The sequence below is a fragment of the Cyanistes caeruleus genome, chromosome 3 (genome assembly GCF_971803275.1).
Source record: "Cyanistes caeruleus chromosome 3, bCyaCae1.hap1.1, whole genome shotgun sequence".
In the NCBI taxonomy this organism is placed as follows: Eukaryota; Metazoa; Chordata; class Aves; order Passeriformes; family Paridae; genus Cyanistes; species Cyanistes caeruleus.
The window spans coordinates 109,985,793-110,007,615 of NC_141703.1; the positions used below are offsets into that span (position 1 = coordinate 109,985,793).

Sequence of the window (21,823 nt, forward strand, 5' to 3'; positions counted from 1 at the left end):
ATTTCCTTCAGGATTTCTTCTTCCTCTCCTGGGAAATTTGTCTCTATTTCTGGCATCTGTCCTTCCTAACCCTTCCCACGTTTCTTCCCTTCTAAAGACAGGGGAAAAGAATCCATTTAATATTTTTCTGTAGTAACGTCTATCTCATCTGTCAATAAATTACCCTTTGCCATCTCTGGGAGACCCCTTTGTCTCCCTTCACTGACCTTATTCTGTACCTTGCCTGTTTTTTTTTTAAGGGAGGATGCAATATCCCTGGGCTGTCATTCCATGAAGAACAGCTGTCATTCCTCCCATAGTGTATGCGTATGTGTTTGAGGAGGGAGGGGAAAGGGAGGGGGGAATTAGGGGAGGATGGGGTTCTGCTGTTGGGAAATATGATGGTCCTATTCAGAGTGGTAAATGTTTTTTCATTCATGATATTCCGCTGCAATTCTGTCTTTTTCTTCAGTGGTTTTAGACATTCATTTTCTTATTAATCTAACACTATCTGACATATAAATACACAAATATTTATTAAACATATTTTAAAAATTTGTTATGTATGCATTTTATAAATGCCTAATTTCTGCACATTCTCTGCAACTGTGAATGCTATCTCACTCTCAGAGCTGCAGTCTAATACTACAGAGGTGGGTTCAGAAAGCATTATCTGTGGCTAAAAAATGTGACTTTTCCATGTATTTTCAGCATTACAAGCTGAAAAGCTCTCTGAGAGGGTTAAAGAGCATGGTATAGTCCTGCATGTAACTAGCTAGCTGTGCAGACCTGCAGAAGGAAGAGACAGATCCACAAATCCAGCAATTCCTCCTCTGTCCTTACTCCTTGTGTTTTTTGAAGCTCCCAGACTCCCAGATAACTCATCATGGAGCATTCCCTGCATTTCTTGTGGTCCAAGGGCTTTGTGCATAGCACAGGTACAAGTTCCTTTCTTCCTGCTCCTGCTCCCACACACAATCGAACCAGATATTAATGCAGTTTGAAAAAACAAACACTAGTTCAGATCAAATTCTACCAATGCGGTTTAAGAAACAAAGGAAGTAAATCCACCAAAGATGCTCTCACCTCCGTACCTTCTGGCAATTACACTTCTTAATGCATTTATTTTCACAACATGGGCGTGAAATAAGGAAATGCAGTTATTGTCTATGGTGTGCATAGAAACACACCAAAGCGACCTCAAGGCACATGCTGAGGCCCTTATTCTCTGAGTACCTGACTCAAAAACCTGCTGAAACACACTGTGAGTCTTGTTTGATCCAGCCTTGGGGATTCCTTTGTTTGGAAACCAGCAACAGGCACCATGTTTGTGTCACAGGCCAGGTCCAGGCATGGCCTCTGGACCTGTGAGTTCAGAGGTGTTCCAAAGGCCCAGATTAGCAACACTAGAGAAAGACTGAAGAGCTTAAGACAAAGAGAATATCTAGATCAACATACATACCAAGCTCCTCACTTCCTTGTCCTGTGCTAGCAGGACATCAGCAGAACATCTTTTCTCTTAAAAGCACTATAGTACATGTTTTACAGCTAGTTTGTGATTGATGTCCACTCTGGTCCTTTCTCTCTCATCTGATGGCTGTGGCAGTCCCTGCTTGATTTAGCCGTCCCAGCCGAAAAGGTAACCCCTCTCCACAGCTAGAAGTAATAAATTCTTTAGCCACCACAGCAAAATACATTGATATGATCTTGAATTAAATCACTCATGTCTGCAGTTCTCAGTCCAGGATATCACAGTAAATTGGTATCAGCTGAAATCAGATTTACATTAGTAAATGTATCAGGCTGTGAGCTGAACAGTTTGCACTGGCCACACCACTCATTCAGCCACCTCTTCTTTGGGATAACTATCTCCAGCACCTTAGTAATGCAGCCAGCTGAACAGTGGTATCTGTAATTTCTCCAGGGGAAATCACTGGGGCTTGGGAACCAGAGCCTTTACTTCCCTAGAAACAATCCGTGCCTTCAAGGACTAAGGCTCTGTCTGCATATGGAAATCAGGTTTTCAAATGTATTCAAATGTTGGTAATACCAATTCTGCTCCAGCATCAGGAAGAAGGTGTGGAGTCTACTGAAGAATAGCTCTTGGCTACTGCCATCTTCAGGACTATCCCACATTAATTACTCAGGTCTCTTGTAAGAAGACACCTGTGGCAACTGGCAGAGTATCTGCACAAACATTAGCGGCCTTGAGGCTGAGAAACTGTTAAATAGCCTTAGTAATAGAATATTAAAATCTTGATGATGAGTGAGCGTGGGTGGAATAATTGTCTGCCCAGAAAGAGGCATCTTTTTCTCATTCTATTCCTGTTGTTGAATCCTTATCTCCTGGATAAATAAAAACAAACTCCCCAGTTATTGTTCTCGTTCACCTTTTGACTCTTGATTAGATTTACTGCAGATACACCCCTCTGGCAATGAAAATGGAATCAACACATTTCTGATGTACTCCAGTGGAATTCTCAGCTCCTGCTCCATCCTCAGACCACCAACGTCCTCATTTTCTGAATGGTGGTTACCTGTCCTTCTAGCACATGAATGAGATACAACTTTCAGAGAGATCACTTGCCCCGATTAACAGACGATTCTCTTTCACTTTGAATCTTTATCTTATTTTTAATCCTCAGCACTTGGAGCCAAACCTGATACCTTTCTGAGGAGAGAAACCCACGGTGATACAAGCTGCCTTGCTTGGATTGCTTCTCCTTTCTATATTTTTCAGTGTTTTCCCAGATGAGGCCCCAGGATTATTGCAAACGAGTCCCAGGAAGAAATGCTGCTCAATTAGGCGAAAAGAAACTCGAAGGAAAAAAGGAGTAGAGCCAGCAAATTGCTTGAGATAACAATCTCCCCCCACCCGTGTGTCTCTGTAACTAAGAGGATTAGCTGAACTTTCTGTGTCACACCAAAACTGACAATAAGCAACAGTGACTTCCCCCCGCTGGCACTTGTACCTTCACATGTTTCATTTTCTTGCCCACACTACTGCCTTGCCCCTTGCTGATTGTATGACAAACTTGGGGATGAACATGATGGCTCTTTCCTTTCCTTTAAGATTTATGACTCAAAGCCAAATAAAACCCAACTCAAGTTATTACATGCTCTGTTTCCTCCTAACAACAACTCACTTTTAACAGTGTAAGCTAAGCAAGGAAACATGGAAATATGGTCTCCTTGATCTCACCTGATCTGTCTGCTGCTAGAGATGCAAACAGCAGCCTCGGGTCTGCCAACACGGGAGCAGGCATAAAGACATCCCTTGGGAGCAGGACCAAACGTCTGGAATATATAAAGAAGAAGTCCCATCAAAATTCAAAGTAACTGAGGTTCCATGTAGATACAGCACTGCCAGCAAGGAGCTGGATGTTTATTTCAAGTTAAGATTTATCATTCTGTGGTAGGAGGACTACCTAGGGTAGTCTTGCAGTGAAAGGAAATTAACTTTGTTAAAGGACTGTGTCACCAGTTACGGAGTCAGCCCCATGTTCCTCTGACAATGGCGTACACATGATGAAAAGAATATTGCTCGTGGCTGAAGATGATCAAACATCAAATAATTCCAGTTTCTAAAGTAAACTAATTCCTTTTGCTGACCTGTGTAGAACATCACTCTAAACCTGGTGAACAACTCCTTTCCCTGAGCTTGCCAGAGAATTTGTACAGAGAGATGAAGTTCTATGAGACAAGGCAAAGGAGGAGCATTCTCCCACCCGCACATGCTCCCTCCCTTCTCTTCCCTGAGTTTCCACAGAAGACTACAGCAGAAGGTGGTGGTAATCCAAAAGATGAATGTCTCTGATAACTGAAGGGCTGCACGCAGGCACACTGACTAAGTAAGCGCCTGTGCCACAGTGAAGAAGGAACTTGAAAACAAGAAGGAGGCAGAAGAAGAAGAAAGAAGTAGAAATGATTTCACACTGATGTAAAGCAGATACCAACACACAAAAAGGGAATGTTGTGATAAAACAAGTTGGGATGTGGGACTCAGGTGATCACCACCAGCATAAGGATTGAGGGGAAATGCTGACACAGCAAATTCTGCAGGCAGTATTAGGGTTGGGTCATAAAATGCATGGGACTTGCCAGTTCTTGTAAAGCATTTTACTGAACTAGGCATCTGTGCTGTATGCCCTCTCATTGCTACACAACTCCCTGGACCTAAATTAAATCACTATGGCACTTCTGCCATGTTAAACGGTGCGAGCAGGTACTCTTAGGCCACATAAATTCAGTGAAGTAGTGTTTTGGGTGTCCCTGTACAGCTTTATTTGTGATCAAAGGGTATGGTGTTGTGGGGGAGAAATACTTCCAGACAGATTTAGACTTTTACTCCAAAAATCTGTTCAGACTGAGGCATTGTAAAAACTGCCCCGTGTATTGCCATGGGGCAAGACTGCCTTGTCACTCTGTAGCAACCCCTGTCTCGCCTGTATGGAGCAGCAGTTTTAGTTCAAAGGGATCCAGGTCCATTCTCTTTCCCCATTTACATGAAATGGGACTAGAGTGGAGCGTGGCAGCCTATTAACAGTGCCCCACAGCACTGCAAGAGTTCTGCCTAGAGAGTGAAGGACACCGTGTCCAATTGAAATTACAGAGGAATTTGGGGTAGGCAGAATGTAATTACACAATTGGAATTTAAACTGTGAAATTAAAAGGAAATATTCAAGGATGAAGGGGCAGAGAGAATCCCTAATCTCCAGCCAGGCTAGGCTGTGTGACAGAAAAGTCCCTTTCTGAAGAGGGAATAAGCAAAGAGCTGTCCTGGAAGAAAGGGAGGTAAAGAATAAAGACAATGTTTTCAAAAGCACCCTAACTCCAGCTGTGTGTTTGTTTCATAGCCTATGTCTATTCTACAGAAAACCTTGCGGTTGCTAAAAGGCATCAGATGTGTCCCTCTTGGCCCCCTCTTCACTGAGGTCAAAAACAATTTGGTTCCTCATGTAAGCAGCACCAAAGCATTCCCAAGGTCTACAGCAGAAAGCATGCTGTACAACTGGCCAAAAAAAGGAGTTCAGCCCTGGTTTTCATATGGGTACAAACCAGAATTTGCCCTTCTACCCAAGTTTGTCACACTGCTGGCACTCTTGCTTTAGTATCTGAGCTTTTCCCAAGTCTCAGCTAATAATCATCCTAACAAAAACAGGTATTTTTAAGGGTTTTGCTGTAGTAAGGGGAGGAAGAGGAAACCACTGAAAGCAGATCTGTGACAGTTTTGAGTGGCAACTTGAATCAGGCAATTGCAAATCCCACTCTTTAGAGATCTGAATCAAGTTGTAGGACCCCATTGTCATCCCTCTCAGATCAGAGAAACAGGTAAGGATGCAGCCAGCCTTGTGGGTCTCTGGGAGAGGAACATTAACGGCTGAACAGGGTCCTTCAATCAAGGTACAACAGAGAGAACTGGGGGCCCGTCTTCTTGTGCTGCCCAGCTACACCTGCAACCAAAGACAAGTTTCTTAATTTCTCTGCTTTGGTTTACCATTGCTAAAAAAGCACAGCAATAGTTTCCTAAGTCCTCAAAGCTGGTGATTTGTAAGATGTAACTGGTTAAAATCAGAAGGTTCAGAAGTTGCATTGATGACAACTTTTGAAATGCATACAAAAAAAAATGAGCTAAAGTAAGTGCAGGCTAAGCACCAAGGAGTGAGAAATAGATTGAAAACCCCACATGAAAAGATAAGTGTTCTTTTAGTAATTACCTCTCCCTTTCTTGAGGATGTGTGAAGGTTCTGATTTACAGGGTTTTTTAAAAAATATTAAATGAAAAACATGCTTCTTTTTTGTCCATGCTCCGCTTCTTATCTCCAAAAAATCAGTTAACTGCACTTGGGAGGGGCAGAGTTTTATGAGATGGTACAAATTTCCTGGTATAATTTTATTATCGTTAAGATTCAGAGGAGTGGCGACAGCTCTCACAAACAGGAGATTCAGGGTCATCTTTTCTCCAATCCAGAGACAACAGAATAGGGTCAGAACCGAAGGCGGAAAGCAATCTGGCCAAAGGCAGCCAGAGGAGTGTGCAAGGGGAAAAAAACAGCCAATATATGCAGTGGACAGTCTCCATTTCTCTTCTGCTGTTCGTGCTCAGCACTCACAAGGTGCGTAGGAAGGAGATCTGAAGAGGGGGAAAACTATAATAATGGAAAGAGACAGTACTGGTGGGTCCCAAGCCTTGGGGATAAGGGTAGATTCTTTTCCATGCTTGGGAACAGGAGGAGGGCGTGGAACAACGCAGGAGAGAAAGGAAAAACAGCTTTGTGGTTAAAGTACTGAACTGCACAGCATCAGAGCACCTAGGTGCAAGTCTGTGTCCCACTAATGTCGGCTGTGACACTGGAGGGACTACGCACAGTCTTTATGTTGCTTTTCTTCACTTCTCCTCCTCAACCAAAAAGGTACTAATCCTATTTTTCCCTCGTTCTTTCCCTGCCAGCTCTCTAAATTGCAAGCTTTTTGAGACACAGTGTCTTTTGCTATTGATAGCATGTTCAAAAAATAACGCTGTAGCAAGAAGACTGCCCGTTGCTCTGTCAGGTAGTGTATGACGATGAGAAATAGGAAACAGACAGAAACACACAGATAAGTTTAATTAAATGTGAGACAATCTGTGCAGTCCCCAAGTGAAAGGAATACAGTGGTTTTTGAGGATGTATGTATGAAAACATAAGGGGCAAAGAAAGACTGTTTTGAGGCAGAAGCCTCTAATAATCTGGATGACCAAAGGGAAAGCAGAAGCAAACGTAATTTTAGTAACAAGCCCTCCTGTAGGAGAGAAATCTCATGTGAAGAAAACAGCATAGAGAGAAGGGGGACATCGTGTGAGAAAAGCAGCATCTGGGATTCACATCTGAGTGGCACGGTGGAATTGGAGCAGAGCAGATAAGTTTGCTCTTAATTTCCCTATACACTAGAGCTGTTTCGTGAAAAGGATAATTTCCTTCCCACTGTGCTTTTTGCTTAAATACTGTGATTTCTGTTTCTTTTGCTCCCTGCCTTCCCACCTCATGTTTCTTTTGTCCTCTGCCTCCCTACCTGAAAAAAAAAATAAAAAAAATTGTCTGTGAAACACTACTGAATTAATTCTAGCAGGAGATAGAAAATTCAAAAGGTCACATAGCAATCAGAGAAAATTTGGGGTTATGGGCACAAGTCAATCAGGCCAAGGAGGGCTAGGAATTAAGAGGTATCTGGTTCACCATCAAAACAATGGACGCAGATACGCTGCAGAGCTTTATAAGATCCTCAGATACCATTTCTTCCCTTTACATGTGGTGTTGATTTTGAACACTGTATTGTTTTTCACCGCCAGAAAATCTTTTTAAAGCAAAATCCCTGTGAGAGGCAAGTCTGTGTGGCTGACAAGTCCAGCCAGAGAACAGAATCACAGGGTCCTGCTCGCTGCTCGCTGCCCTGGGCTCTGTTTCACCACCAGTGTGAGCCCAGTCTCACTGACTGCAGCTGAACAACCAACTTTCTTACTTATGTCTTTTTGTGAAATGAATCCAGAGTACTCAGCTCCTCGTAGGACTAAGCTTTGTATTATCTTTGTGCCCAATTATCTCAAATTTCAAGTATTTCCAGCAAGTTGCTCATGAGTAAGACACCAGTCAGGCACTACGTGGCACTCACAATTGAAAGAGAGGTAAAATTTATCTGATAAATTATTCATCACTAATGATTTGGCCAGCTTTCCTGGATATATAGCCACAGGGATGTATGACACCTTGGGGAAGGCATCAGATAGAGATGCATTCAAAGAAAACTAGAGGAGAGGATGCAGACATAGATCCAGACTAATCTTTACAGGGAGAAGGAGAGCACCTATGTGGCTTGACTGAATTAAGTTCTCTTTATAGGTGGTCAATTAGAAAACACAGAGCAGATTAATAACTACCAGAAAATGACCAAAAAAAAAAAAATCACAAAAAAACCACCACCAAAAAAATCCACCCCCCAAAAAAAACCTAAAACCCAAACCACTAGCAACTACTTGTTTTCAGACATCTTTTCTGCAGCAGCTGTGGGTTCCAGCTAAGTGTGCAGAAGCTGAGCGAGAGCAAAGGCTAAATCAGGTGTGGTAATGGGAGCAAATTCTCCCCAGCAAGAAGCTGCTGGGATCAGGGAAGAGGCTACTGAGAAGTGGCATGCCAGACTGAGAAGAGTCTTTGGGTGAGATAGGGAGATACGGGAGAGAATATTCAGCGTAGGCAGGATTAGAGCTGCGCAGAGTCTTAATCTAGGCAGCCCTTTCTCTACACCTTTATCTGTCCTGGTGCAGCCCCTGCGTGCTGCAGTGCTGGTATAACCTGGCCATAAAACTGGATTAACTGGCCCACGAGGATCATGGCTGAACTGAAGAGGAGCACGACAATATGCCTTTGTTTACATGTTCGCTCCTGTGTGTGCAACACAGATCTTCAGGAGACAAAGTGCTTAATTGCTGGTTTAGGGTGTCAGCAAATGAATGTGCATGAGTAGAACTGGTGTTAGGGGAAGGTTTTTGCTCTTTCACAGTGCAGTCCATTTCTGCTAGTGTTTTCTGCAATAACAAGAGGTTATTTTATAAGATGGCAAGAAAAAAAAAATCCCATTACCAGAGGACCTTACTTTTAAATAAAAATGACAAAATTACCTTTCAGATTCATCCCTTGGAGATACACCCTGCTGTCTCCCTCGTCCAGCTTTTCCTTTTTGGCTCTTTCCTACCAATGAAAAAATCTAGTGGCTGTCTCTGATACGACTCCTAATTTCTTCAGCAACAGCATGCAAGAACAGATCCCTGACAGCTCCTCTTACTCCACAATGTTTTGCACCTCAGAAGAAAATCCGGCTTGGACTCTGACCCATCTGAGTTAATGACTCTTGGAAAACGTTAAGACTGAGTCCTTAATGAATGCCATTCTATACCAGGCTCCCTTTCTTCTTTTTCTGGAAGTACATTACAAAGCTCAGGGATAGTGTGTATTTACGCAATATTAAGAATGTGAATAAGTTTTACTTTTACTCTGCCAAATCTGTCAAGAATTAACAAAGTTTTGCCACTATGGCTGATTGCTTGTCCTAATTTGAAAGCTTTGAATCTAAAGCTAATTTTATTTGTTGGTCCCTCTGGTCTCATATTTACTCCCCTTTAACGAGGGAGGCATGAAACCTGACTCCCCTTCCAGGACAATTTGACGCGGGAAGTGTAAGAGGATAAAGTATTTGAGAAAAGCACCCCAGGAGCATTGGGTTGCCCAGAACGAGGGTATGTTGGGGTGGGGTTTTTTTTTGAACAGAGGAGAATTGCTTCCATGGAATCGCTCTTTTCTGGAGGAAAAGCAGACCCTCGCTCAGGCACCTTCCTCCATGGGAACCACAGGTTCTGCGATTCCATTTTCCCTGGATGCAATTCCTCTTTATTCACAGGGGCTTAGTCCTGCCCAGGGCTTGGGCAGTACCTGGGTGCAGGTGAAGTCCAGATGGGTATTTCCACACCACCGCTCACAGAGACAGCGCCTTGGCTCTTCACAGGGAGGCTCCTGAAAGGCACCTGTCCCCCACAGATTATTTCAAGCTCAACCCCTCAAAAAATGTGTCCACTACTGATTACCTGTTTACCTCAAAATCTTCATTCCCTCCCCTACAGATCACCTCAGATTTCACCCCCAGATATGAATTTTGTCCCTGATAACTACCTAGATTGTACCAGCATGAAAATACAATGGCTACATTTACCTTATCCCCAAATTGTTCATTCTGGCCCTAAAGATTCAATCAGATTTTTCCTGCAAAATGCTTTTTCCTTACAAATGACCTGAAGTTTTTCCCCAGATTTTTCCCTGTCACTAGTGATTACCTCGTTTTTTCCTCAATACGTCCATTCTCTCCCCTAGAGATTATCTTAAGTTTTAGCCCCCAATTTCCCTTCCTATCCACTACTGACAGACAGCTTTGGTTTTACCTCAATATGTCACTCCTCTCCCCTACTGATTAACTCAGATTTTACCCCCACAATTTCCTCTTCCCGTCCACTCCAGTTACCTTAATTTTATCTCAAAATGTTCATGCCCTCCCCTCGAGTTTTACCCCCAAAACCCTTCCTTCCTGCCCACTACTGATAACCTTGTTTTTACTCCAACACGTCCATTCTCTCCCCTACAGATTACCTCCGACTTAACCCTCAAAACATTCAATTTGTCCTCTGAAAATTACCTAGATTTTACAATCACAAAAAAACCCCAAAAAACAAGCCCGAGGACTACGGGGAGGACCTTTGGGGAGGGGGGGGGCGTGGGGGTGTCGGACCGCCCCGTGCCCTGAGGGGGCTCGCGGGGGCGCCTCAGTGCGCACGCGCCTCCCCCCATCGCCCGTCGGCGGGGGGGGGTGGGCGAGCGAGCCGGTCCGGCCACGCGGCGCATGCGCGGCGCCGCTCCGCGCCCTCGCCGGGAAAGCGGCCGAGGAGAAGGAAGGAGGGTGGGGGGGAGCGCAGAGCCTCGGGCGCATGCGCGGAGCGGCGGCAGCGACGCGAGCAGGGAGGGAGGAGAGAGGGAGGGGAAGGGGAGGGGGGAGGGTTTATCGCGCGGCCGATTTTTGGTTAAAATATTCAAAATGGCGGACGGAGGAGCAGCGAGTCAAGATGAGAGTTCGGCGGCGGCGGTGGCGGCGGCGGCAGGTAATCATTACTGCGTTTTACATATTCATATTCATACTCGCGCGCGCGGGGCGCACCCCCCCCCTCGCCCGCCCGCCCGGCCCCGCTTAGCATAATTTATTAGTACTCAGGATTATTATAATTAACGGCACAGGAGGGAGCGGGGGGGGGAAGGAGAAGGAGAAGCAGAGCAGCCTCCCCGCGCTGGGGAGACACACACACACACACGCACACCGTCCCTCCCGCACACGGAGCCCGCACGCCGGGGCACCGGCCATGGGGGCGATGGGCGGCGGCGGCGCGGCGAGGCGGAGGGGTCGGGGCGGGAGGGAGGGGGGACACACACGCCGGGAGGGAGGGGGGAGGCAGCCCCGCACCCAAAAGCGTTCGGGGGTGGCTTGGCCGCCACCCGGCCCGCACTCCCACAATAAACCCGCTTTACATATTCATGGCGGGGGGGGGGAAGGGAGGGATGCTGAGGGAGCGATCCCGGCGGGTCGCCCGAGTGGGGCAGGGTCCCCCCGGCGGCGGGGCGGAGGGGGCCGGGGGTGCTGGCCCCGGGCTGGGGCCCGGGGAGGCAGATAGACTCGGTTTCCTTATGGCTCCCCTCGTTGCCCCCCCCCCCTTCTCCGCAGCACCCCCCCCCCCCCCCCCAGCCAGGGGTTTATTTCCCCAGAGCCTGGGCCTTGTAGCGTGGGGTGGGTGGGTGCGGGGAGGGGGGCAGGAGGCGAGCGTGGTTTGGCTTTTTCATTTAAAGCTCCCCCCCTCCCCTCGCAAGGGGCGGGTTCGGTGGCGGGTGACGGCGGGGTGCACGGGCAGAGCCCCCCCCACGCCTTTCTCCGGCGGGAGAGGGACCCCCCCGAGGGCCGGGCTTGCCCCCCACCCCCGAGGGCCGGGTCCGCAGCCCCCGAGGGCCGGATCTGCCCCAGCGGTGTTTGCCCCGCTCCCCCTTTGCCCCAGGGCACGGCCGTGCCGATCCCGTCCCTCTCCCCCGCGCTCTTCCCTCTCTTCCCTCTCTCTCCTTCTCATTTGAATAATGTCTAATTCGGGGAGGTTTATATTATTGAAATGGCCGCCCGGCTTTCCCCGCCTCTCATGTTTAGTAATTCAGACCTTTAATAACAGCCACTCAGAGCCCAACGCCGTGTTTATATTTTACATTCGCCCCATGTGCTTTTGTGGTTCAATATGATTCTTCTTTCTCGCTCTCTCGCTTTTTTTTTTTAAATTTTCTTGGCAAACCCACAGGGCCCCGAGATCAAACCCAGGCTATGTGAGGAGAGGAGGGGGAGAGCCAGGCCCCGGCTCCTCTGGCAAGCGCCTAGGCCTCACTCTGCTGCTTGATTTATTTACTAATAACCAAAATGACCCCCCCATCTCCACTCCACCCCTGCCAGCAAAAACAAAACCCTCCTGGGGCTTGAGCAGCATCAGATCTGCTCATAGATTCTCAAACACTCATGTCTTTTAAATAAGGAGCTTATTTTTAATTTATAGCAACTCAAGACTGTAAAGCTGTTCCTTTCATATCTGCTTTTCAGAGGCTTGGGCATTTTTGGTCCCTTTGTCCTTGATTCTTTTCCTTAAAGGAGAGTTGCTTCTAATTTACGTTTCCTGGCACTGAGAGAGCTATAGAAGACACACTCAAAATCTAAACAGCTTTCCTCCTCCCTCTGAACACAAACAGAATTGAATACATTGAAGATAATCTTATTCACCTTCTTTTTGCTTAATGTGGATGAGGTTTAACAGTGCAGTGTGTCAGATGCTTTTGTCACTGCTTGTATCTTTGACTGTTCTGGGTTGAGGTTTTTTTTTTCTCTTTCATTTAGATTTGGCTTTCAAGACAGAAGATACCACTAGGCAGTACAGGGTCTAGAAAGGAAGATAAGTTTTCTGTGATTGTGTCATAAGAACGCCAAGTGAAAATTGAAATTAATCCTCTTAAACTGTCTGGAGTAATTCAGTTTTAAACCAGATATTAGTCTACTTAGAAATAAAACAAATGGGCTACTTGATTAAGGGGAGGCAATAATTTAAAATAGAAAATATTTATGCAGGGATGGGTTTCAAATAAAACTGTGTAGGTTTTCATTAGTGACCATTGTTTTCACCCTGTGGAGAAAAAGGACCGAACAGCAGGATACTTCAGAGTAGCAGTGCCAGATTAGCATGTAAACATCTTTGAAACACTACTAGGAAGAGCGTTCACGTGCAAGTGCAGATGGCGTATTTCGTAGTTTGGTTCTAAATTTAATTTGTCACAAAATACTGCACTGCAGCTAATGAAAAGCATTTTGATTTAAAAAATAACGACTCAGATTATTTATCCTTTTTTCTTCACCCTCGGCAAAGACAGGCCTTGAATACAAGAAGGGGGAAAAAAAAAAAAAAGCTGTAGAAGCTGTAATGAGACTGTTCAGGTGACTGACTGTTTCACAGACCAACAGCACAAGGCTGGCTGGACAAAAAGCAGTAATATGATTTCATGCCTTAAATAGCATATGTTTTTGCACTCGCTTCACAAGATGTGGTCAAGCCGATGATGTCATTGGCCAGAGGACAAGGTGCAGTTAATTTGATTTATTGACCTGGGGTGAGGTGTAGCACTGAAACCTTCTCATAGGGAAACCATTTATCTGAGGACAATTTCCTTTATAGCAGCAATTTAACCACTGCTGAGACTGTAGATATTTTATCCAGCATGATAAAAATGTACATTGCATCTTGCAAACAAAATTTCTTTGTCACTGGCGATTTAGTAATTTTTGTAGAATGGAATACCGGACAGTGGCCTTGTGCAGTGTTATGGCTGAGCTGGGGTTTATCATGCTGAATTCAGGTATTTACATGCCAAAATACAAATGTATTTCTCTCAAACGTGTATCTGTGTTCCTGTGTTGCAGCTCAAAATTTTACTGGAATGTGCTGGGGGTAGAAATACATCTTCACCAGTGAGGCCCGTAGGCAGCGTGTTAGCGTAATGCACCTTTTCCCAAACCTTGGCATCACCTTCACTTGTCAGAAGGTTCCCAGACTGCTGTGTGGGTATTACTGCTCTGTCTTGAGTGTTTGTCTGAATCTCAGAGTTCTGTGTTAGTTTGTCACAGGTAGTTGTCAGCTCCTTGGACCATCTCTGTGTCTGTTGGGTCAGAGAGTAAAAGAAACTTTTTCTTCTCTATTGTCTACCTGTCTGTGGTGAGAATAGAGGCGTGTGCAATTGTTAAGGTATTTTTATCAGGAGATATATCAGGAGAATATACTCTATTTTGGCTGTCTTTTCAGCTTTTAACTTATTAGAGACAGAAGGAAGTGTCCTCCTGTGAAATAGTTCCACTGCCTGATTACATCTACCCAGTTATTAAGGTGATGCTGCGTTTTTATCTTTTCTTTTTTTTTTCTTCTCTTTTTCAACACTAACCCAAACTTAGCAGTCTGACAGCTGGTTGGAAAACAGGGCAAGCTGTGCTAGTAGCCATGCTGCTGCATGTGGAGCAAAATTGGGGAGGTGTGTGTCAGGATGGTTTTAAAACTGGTGAAGCTAGAGCTTCCCTCTTGCTTCCCAGAAGGAAGGGGGGGAAATCTAAGCTTCTCACCCTGTTATTTAAATAGGAAAAAAAAAATCTCAGGTTTGCTGTCACTATCAATTTCTCCAAGATTAGCCTGCAGCCGTTATTCAAGCAGTAAATGTTAATACTGGCTCCCTGATGCCGGATGTGGATGCCTTGTGAATGCTTGTCTTGGCGAGCGACGGTGGCGATGTCTGGAGGTGCCTCGTTTGACGGGATCGGTGAGGTTGCCTTCACCTTGGTCTGTCTGTTAAGCCCAAGGAAGAACCAGCATACTCTGTGTTGGGAGTCCCTTGTGTGTGAAGTACTGTTCCTACTTTGGTTTGATCATAATAATTTATAGCCCAGAAAAATGAGGTTTGGACTCAAACCAGTGACCATTGTCAATGAAATAATAGTTGTCAGATTTCAAGTGGTAAATTCCACATTTAGAGTAGCACACTTTTTCTGTTTTCTTTATATCCAGATGTGTGAGGATGCAAAGAGTTCTGGAGTAAATGTTTTGCCCATGCAGTCCAGGATGTTTTGGTTGGGTTGATCTGTCATCCAGTTTCTTTCTGTTAAATAGGATGCAAGTCCCGCTTAGGCAGATTTATTTACTCTCCTGGTTCTCTGGCAAATTAGCAGTAGGTTTTTGAGGCATGCACTAAGTTTCCATTTGCTTTCTTTACATTTTGACTCCTGTGGAGTTCAAGATTTCAAAACAGGTTGCAGCATCATTTTCTATTCCTCTTAAACTCTTGTTGCCCTCAGGACAATAGTCTTGATACTTCTGTTTTATACAGCTGACAATTAGGCAGCCTCTGCTCCTTGCACTTACAGCTTTATTATTTTTATCTTGAGAGAATCAGTGACAGTCCTGGCAAATGACTGTCTTTTTTGACATACGTATTTTGAGTCTTGGTGACAAAGCTGTTGTCAAAAGAAGGTGTTGAACAAAATTAAGTATGACTTGAGCGTCCCAAATGTGATGTGCTTGGCTGTGCTTAAGCTGGAATGTGAATGAAAGACTATCTGGTGTTGCTGAATAGACTTACAGTGATGGCTGTTCACTACTGCAGAGATTTGCTTCTGTGTTAACAAATCCCCCCCCCCTTTTCCAAATGTGCTTCATTGTTATACAGAGCAAGTTAAGTGTGGGAATTGTTGGGCCAAGTGTAGGAGATAAATTTATAAGGGAAGATACTAGTTTCTGGTTAGGGTGTGTTAAATAATAGCTAGCATTTCACATGAAACGGTTTTACAGTGTTAATCTGAGGAAAAAAAAATCCATAGATGTATTTTCCTTTCTGTAACTCTTTGCATTAAATTTCTTGAATTGTGTGAATAGGGCCTCATGCTGCTTCATGTGCACTTATTTTTCTCTGTAGAAAAGGAAATAATTACTTAATATCTCAGTATTATTCCTTTCCCTAGTTTCTTATTTCACAACTATCTAGGATATATCCACATTTGTTAGCTGTATTATGTATGTGAGCTTTATAGTGCATTAGGAAGTCTTTGCAAGAGGAATTTTTTGTAGACTGCTACTGACTAATTGAATTAGTTTAGGGTTAATAGCACAGTTGAGTGATGAAGTGTTGGTTTGGTGTAGGGGATTTACTGGGTTCCAATCCGGAGTTTGTCACCAATTTTGCTTGCTTTGCTGTAGTGGGCTAAATCTGTGTAATGGGAATTATAGAGCACATTTTCACAGGGATGTTGCTGGGGGAAAAATTAGCTAATGTTTTCAGGTGTCTCTGAGGGTAACATAGCTGTGATTCTTCTGCTTTTACATGCAATCATCCAGGCTGGTGCCCAGGCTGAACTTTGCCGAGGATGTTTCAGTGTTGGCACACTCCTGTCAGCGATGAAGGCCTCCCGTTGTACAGGCACAGATTACTGTCAGTTCTAACTATGGTGTGATGCAGATCTGCTCCAGGGTATGCGGTTCAGTGACAGCTTAAATCAGCCCCAGCCTGTCCTCATCTCCCTGTGTGTTCCTGCCTCCTTCCCTGTGCTGGTGCAGATGCTTGCTGGATTCCTTTGCTGAACTAGTTCAGGGAATTAAATTGGCAGAAAACAAGCCTTGCCAAAAATAATGAATAGTTTTTTTGTTGGTTTAGCTCTTTGAACTGGCTTACAATGAGATTAGACAAATAGCAGTACCAATCAAGGAAGGGAACAAGAAGCACACGTGTTGACCCAAGTCTTCTCATAATTTCATTCTCTCTGATGGCTTTCCTGTTGGCATCAATGGGGACTCAAGCTCTCAGCCATGTGATCCTGCCACTTACTTGGCACCTGTCCTAGTGCTTAACTGGATTCCAGGATGCTCTAGGTTAACTTGCTAACATGGTGGAAAACTAGCTCCAGATCGTTTTACGTCTTTGTTTTATGAAATTGGCTCCACTAAGACTTTCAAGTGCAAGCAAGGGGGAAGAGCCATTGAGTGAAAGTGGAGAAAAGGGAAAGAAGGAAGGGAAATGAAGCTTCCTCTTTGCAAAAGCAGCAATATTCTGGTTAGCTTAGTTATATAGTTTTGCTTTTAGATTAATATAAACCACTGCGAAACCACAGTTGATTGAGGTGATGAGCTGAACTTGATTTAAAATTGTACTGGCCAAAGGGAAGCAGTGGGAATGTACAGCTGTGGGCGCTATGCTGGACCTTCTCTTTTAGCAGTAGGCTGTACATAGATCGTAGAAGCCAGAAATGAAGCTGCACCTAAGTACAATAGTAGCTTGGAAACCAATAAATGCTGAAAATTTGGTGTGGTTTGTGCTGTCATAGGTATGATTGCATTAATGGTAGCAAGGGCAGAAACTCCCAATAAAAATAGTGGATGAGACTGTTAAGTGGTTCCCATTATTTTAGTGCTGCTTATAGTGAGACGTGTCTCTAGAAAGGACTGTGGCTTTAAAGGACATATTGACAAAAGTACTTGGGAAATTACAGACACCATTACTTCTGCTAAATTTTGGACTGACATCCTTGTAAAGCAAGCTTAAAGAAAACCCTACCAAACCCCAAGCATAAGTGCTTCAGCCATTTAATACGATCACTCTGAGGCAGATTTATCTTTTCTATAAATTGTAATATTGTGACAAGAAACCTTTTGCTCATCATTCCTTTTATTTTTTTCTTCCCAGAAATCTGATTTAGCTGTATAGAGATGAAGTAGCATATATAGCATGTTTGACACTGTATGACAGGGCATGAAGCTTTGGAAAAGGAAGATATGAACATCCGAGTTACTAAAATAGTAAATACAGTTGAAGACTTAAAAATAAGTGTAGAAAAACCTGTTGAATCAAGCTGGAGGTGTAGCTTGCTTCGTTTTCCTCCTCCTTTTCTTTGAGGGCTGCTAGGAAGTCACCATCTTTTTTGCAGCGAGCTCCTTCGCTGTTTGTTCTCTTTGTCCTTTCGATGATTCAGTTTTATTTGAAAAATACCATGTGACTTAGTAATTTGTGCCTGACCATACCAGTGTGAAGTTGTGGCTTTATACTACTTGGCTGCAGCAGAGGGAGAGGAGTGTACAGTGAATACAGGTAGAAATGATTCACATGTTTGAATCACTCGTTTCTACATTATTAGTTAATAGAGTATACTGAATGGGAAATGAGATTCAAGTTTCTTTCAGGAATTCTGTTGGCAAAGGTTCATTTCTAAGTGTTCATAATTTTGTTTCTTACCTGCTGATCTTTCGTAGGTTATTGCTTTTATTTGAATTTTCAGATGTAAGTTTAAATAGATACTTGAATTTTTCTAAGGCTGCAGAGAGATGGATGTGCCAGTAAATGCTGCCTCCCCTCCCTAACAGCTCCTCTGGGAACATTTCCCACCCCAATGCATGTACACACACCTGCATGCACATAGGCTTTTGGAAAAAGTAACAGAAAGCTTGGGCTGGGGGCTGCTTCTTCTAGCTCCGACTAGTAATAGAAGACCTTACTGTTTCTGATTGTTGGTGTTTCCTGTTCCTCTGCACCTGTTAGTAGGTATTTCCATTTGGTACTCTTTAATCCATTTCAATTAAAATCAGCTGAGTTATTAAGGGCTGTGATCTGAATTGCCTAAAGTAGCCCAGATTATTGAAATGGAAAGCTATAAGGGATCCTTGGAGTTGGTTTGTTATCACACCTGAGGGTACAGTTCATGTTACACTTAATCCAATTGAAGGGTGGGCTGCTACCCAAAAGAAGAGGAAACATAAGCATGGTAAGTATTTGGCCATGGCTGTGTGGACTGCTGTCCCTTTTGATAGAGACTCTGTAAAACTTCGTTCTGGCTTCTTGCAGAAATCTGTTGGGATTGTATGAGGAGACTGGATGTAGGAGAGCAGAGGGAACAGTAGCTTTACAGTTGTAACATTTTTTTTCTGAATGGAGAGATCTGTTAGCAGTGTTGGAAATGCGTGTCCCTTGTCGGGTATTATTGACTTGGCAATGATACTTTCCTGGTTTTAATGAATTTATGTTGATCTGAACTACACAATTTAAGTTGTTGTGTTTCCAGTATCCCAAGTGAAGCATGCAACTTACAAGTCATTTCCCTTAAATGGACTTTATAATAAGAACATCTTTACCTGCTGTTCCATTTCAGTCCCATTGCAGATATTTTAAATAGCTTATGGCAGCAAAGTTAGCTAAATTTGGGTGCTTAGGAGTATCTTTTGGGACAGTGGAGAACTGCATATTTAGTCTGACATTTAGTAGGTTGACTTCCAGTCAGTTACAATGTGTCACACATCCCAGCTTGAATCTCTTCGTCACTAACCTTAATTCAGCTCCTGTTCTCCTGCCAGGATGGCTTTGCTTTGGTTGGGATGGGTGTGCCAAGGTAAGGAAGAGAAGACATCAGCTGCCAGGCTGCACTGCTGCCTGTGAACCCTGGGCAACCACTGCCCTAAACAAATGTGGCCAAGTAAGACATGATTGTAAGACAGGCTTCTAGTAGAAGTTCTCATGTGGGAACACATTGGGTGTAAGAGTGTGAGCTAGAAACCTGATTGTTTTCCAGTTTAGTTTTCCTGTTTGGTTTTACTCGGTTTTGCGAAAAAGCAAGTCTCCTAAAGTTGCAGAAATTTTTTGTGGATTTGTTCACCCTTTTTCTTTTTTCAGTTTGTGCAAGGAGGTACAAAGAAGGGCTAAACATGTTGTTCTTTACCTCTGTCTCAGTCATGTGCTTGGCTGCAACTTGGTATTTGGGAATGCAATCAAAGGAACTATCCCTGTGCTTGTCCTGTTTTTATACTCTTTCATAGTTCCCTGTTGTTGGAGGAGAGTCAGGTAGATAGATCTCTGGTCAGAGCCAGGATGGTGATGTTAGTTCTCTTCCAAATAAAAAGAAAATACCTTCTCATTTATTTCCCAGTGTATCCTAAGTTTTTTACCTGACTCCTTTCCTAAAGTGTTCAGGGGCACCGTGAAAGAGTTTAAGCAAGATGATGTTCCTTGTCTGCTCTGCACATTTCCAGCTCAGGGGAACAAGTGTGAGATTGCTCCAAGGGCTTTCCTAATAATTTTTGATTCCCTGCCAGGGAGTTGGAGAACTGGCAGCTCCTTTTGCTCTCAAAGTTTGTGCATATAAGAGGGTGGGTGTTAAAAATTCAGTGCCTCTGTTACTACTTCATATAAGAGATCCACAATTGAGCAGATTCTCAACTCCTTAAGACAAGTTGAGAGTCTTGAGCATGAGAATTATCCTACAGACGGGGTAGAAATCTGTAGATTTTGAGTTATTTTTATTTCCAGGCTATTCCTTTACTCATTACACTGGGAGATAGTGACATTTTAAAGAATATCTCTTCTCAGTTCTGAGAAATTAAAATGCTGCGTTTTGTCATTTTGTGAGTCAGTTTGATTTGGAACCCAGTTGCAATATGGGAGCATCTTAAATGGTTCGGTTCAGTGATGCATAAGGGAATGGTTTTGAATATACTAAGGTGTGAATAAAGGCCAGTGCCTCAAAACTTGTTGAGATCATGCTTTAGCCATGCCTGTTTTAGAAAAAAATTATTTCATTGATATCATTCTCAGCACAGTTAAAATTGAAAATGGATCCAGGCGCATGTTCTAACACATTCTAATGGTATCCTGAGTAAACATAGCTATTTCTAAACTAACAGTTAAATTCAGTGGATATAGCATTGTATTTAAGTGCTTTTACACTCAAGTTTCCTTTAATTGTGGATGATGGACTCCCAACAGCGGAAAGAATTTGCTATATGGAAGTTTGAACAAAGGAGTTAAAATAGTTGTTTGGCATCTTAAATCCCGTTTTTCAACTTGATTTGCCGGGGGAGAGAGGAGGGACAGGTGGTGTTTCTTTGTCTTGTGGTGTCTCTAGTTAGGTTTACAAGTGGTTTGGGCAGCTCTACAGATCCTAGCAGAACATTTTTAATTGTTGCTTCTGTTACAATAGTGATACATGAATAATACAAGAAAAAATATCATGTGCAGAGGTGGGCCAGCACCTACATCTTTGCATTTCCCAGTCTAGAATTAACATAAAAGTTAGACTTAACAGGAGGACTGTTGGGGAAGACCTAATTTAACAAGTTCATTTTAAAGTCATATAAAAAGCTTTGTAAAGTCTTGAGATAATCCATAATTTTCTGTATGCACTCAGAAAAGACACATTAGTTGCTTAAGGGATCAATTAATCTGTCAATCTTTCAAACAGCAAAATCAGCTGCAGACATGCTGGGTTTTTTATTACTTGTTAAGCAGTGATTTCATATTGTGTAAGAGCTGGAAATGCAGTGTGTACTAATGAGGAAGGGAATGTCATTGCCATTTGTCCTGTGTTTATATCACAGATAGGTTTGTGAATTGTATCATGCAGACACTTAAATTTATACTCAGTTGCAGAGAAGAGGATTCTTCATATGTAATGTACCTTGCTAGAGGTTTTATCAACTTCCTTGCAGTTTTCTGCATTTGTGGCAGTTGTTTTAACTGTATTTGGTGTATTAGGATTTATGGTTGGAATCACAGTTGTATTCACCAAAGGCATCATCTGTTCCTAGGGCTGTTAAAAACTTACAAAAGACTGTTCATTTCCTTGCATTTCTGTGGGAGGGAGTACATTGGCACACTCAATGATTTTCTTAAAATGTGTTGTCAACTCTAGTAATTTCCCAAGTATACTTCATATTGTGGAACATGAGTTAAAATTGGGATTTTTATGGTGTCGTCATTCTTGGTTGTGCGAAGTAAAATTAAGAGAATGCTGAGGACAGAGGCATATGGGATACAACTGTCTATAATCCTCAGTATCTGGAACTCCTGATTTTATTGTTTGTATTCTCCTTCTCCATTGCTTACTTGTTGAGACAGTCTTTATAAAGAGGCTGGAGAGAACAGCTTACTGCAGTACTTCTGGCCTTTTGTTTTGGTGTCATCAGTGTGCTTGATACCAGTAGAGAAAGTGTCCTAGAATGGCACCAAGCCAATGTGGAAATGTGCTGTTAATTGGTAACTAGGGCAGTTTTGTTTTCTTAGAAGCTGAGAAAACCCCATCATCATGTACTGAAACTGTTCAGGCACACTGACTAATTACATGTAGTTATGTGTAAGTGTTCTTTGGTCCAGCAATAATTTATAGATTGCTCTTTAAGAACCATTGAGGTAGCAAA

General features: G+C 43.4%; 2 protein-coding genes across 11 annotated transcripts in view; one reads left to right on the top strand and one right to left on the bottom strand.

Moving 5' to 3' along the window:
• GPA33 (glycoprotein A33) overlaps positions 1-10,401 on the bottom strand; it is a 51,569-nt gene extending 41,168 nt beyond the window's left edge. The window contains exons 1-4 of the mRNA XM_086884150.1: positions 10,231-10,401; positions 9,438-9,529; positions 8,630-8,699; positions 3,182-3,276 (exon numbers count right to left, since the gene is read on the bottom strand). The gene's annotated coding sequence lies outside the window, so the exon portion shown is untranslated. The remainder of the gene's footprint in view (positions 1-3,181; positions 3,277-8,629; positions 8,700-9,437; positions 9,530-10,230) is intronic.
• The window catches only part of POU2F1 (POU class 2 homeobox 1), a 102,287-nt gene continuing 90,829 nt past the window's right edge, over positions 10,366-21,823 (top strand). For 2 of the 10 annotated variants that reach the window (XM_086884099.1, XM_086884096.1), the window contains exon 1: positions 10,366-10,651. In XM_086884099.1, coding sequence (XP_086740225.1) covers positions 10,396-10,651 — 256 coding nt within the window. In that variant the 5' untranslated portion in view covers positions 10,366-10,395. Of the gene's footprint in view, positions 10,652-18,245; positions 18,403-21,823 lie in introns of those variants that run through there. The other 8 variants (XR_015285409.1, XM_086884095.1, XR_015285410.1 and 5 more) reach the window with 5 other exon arrangements.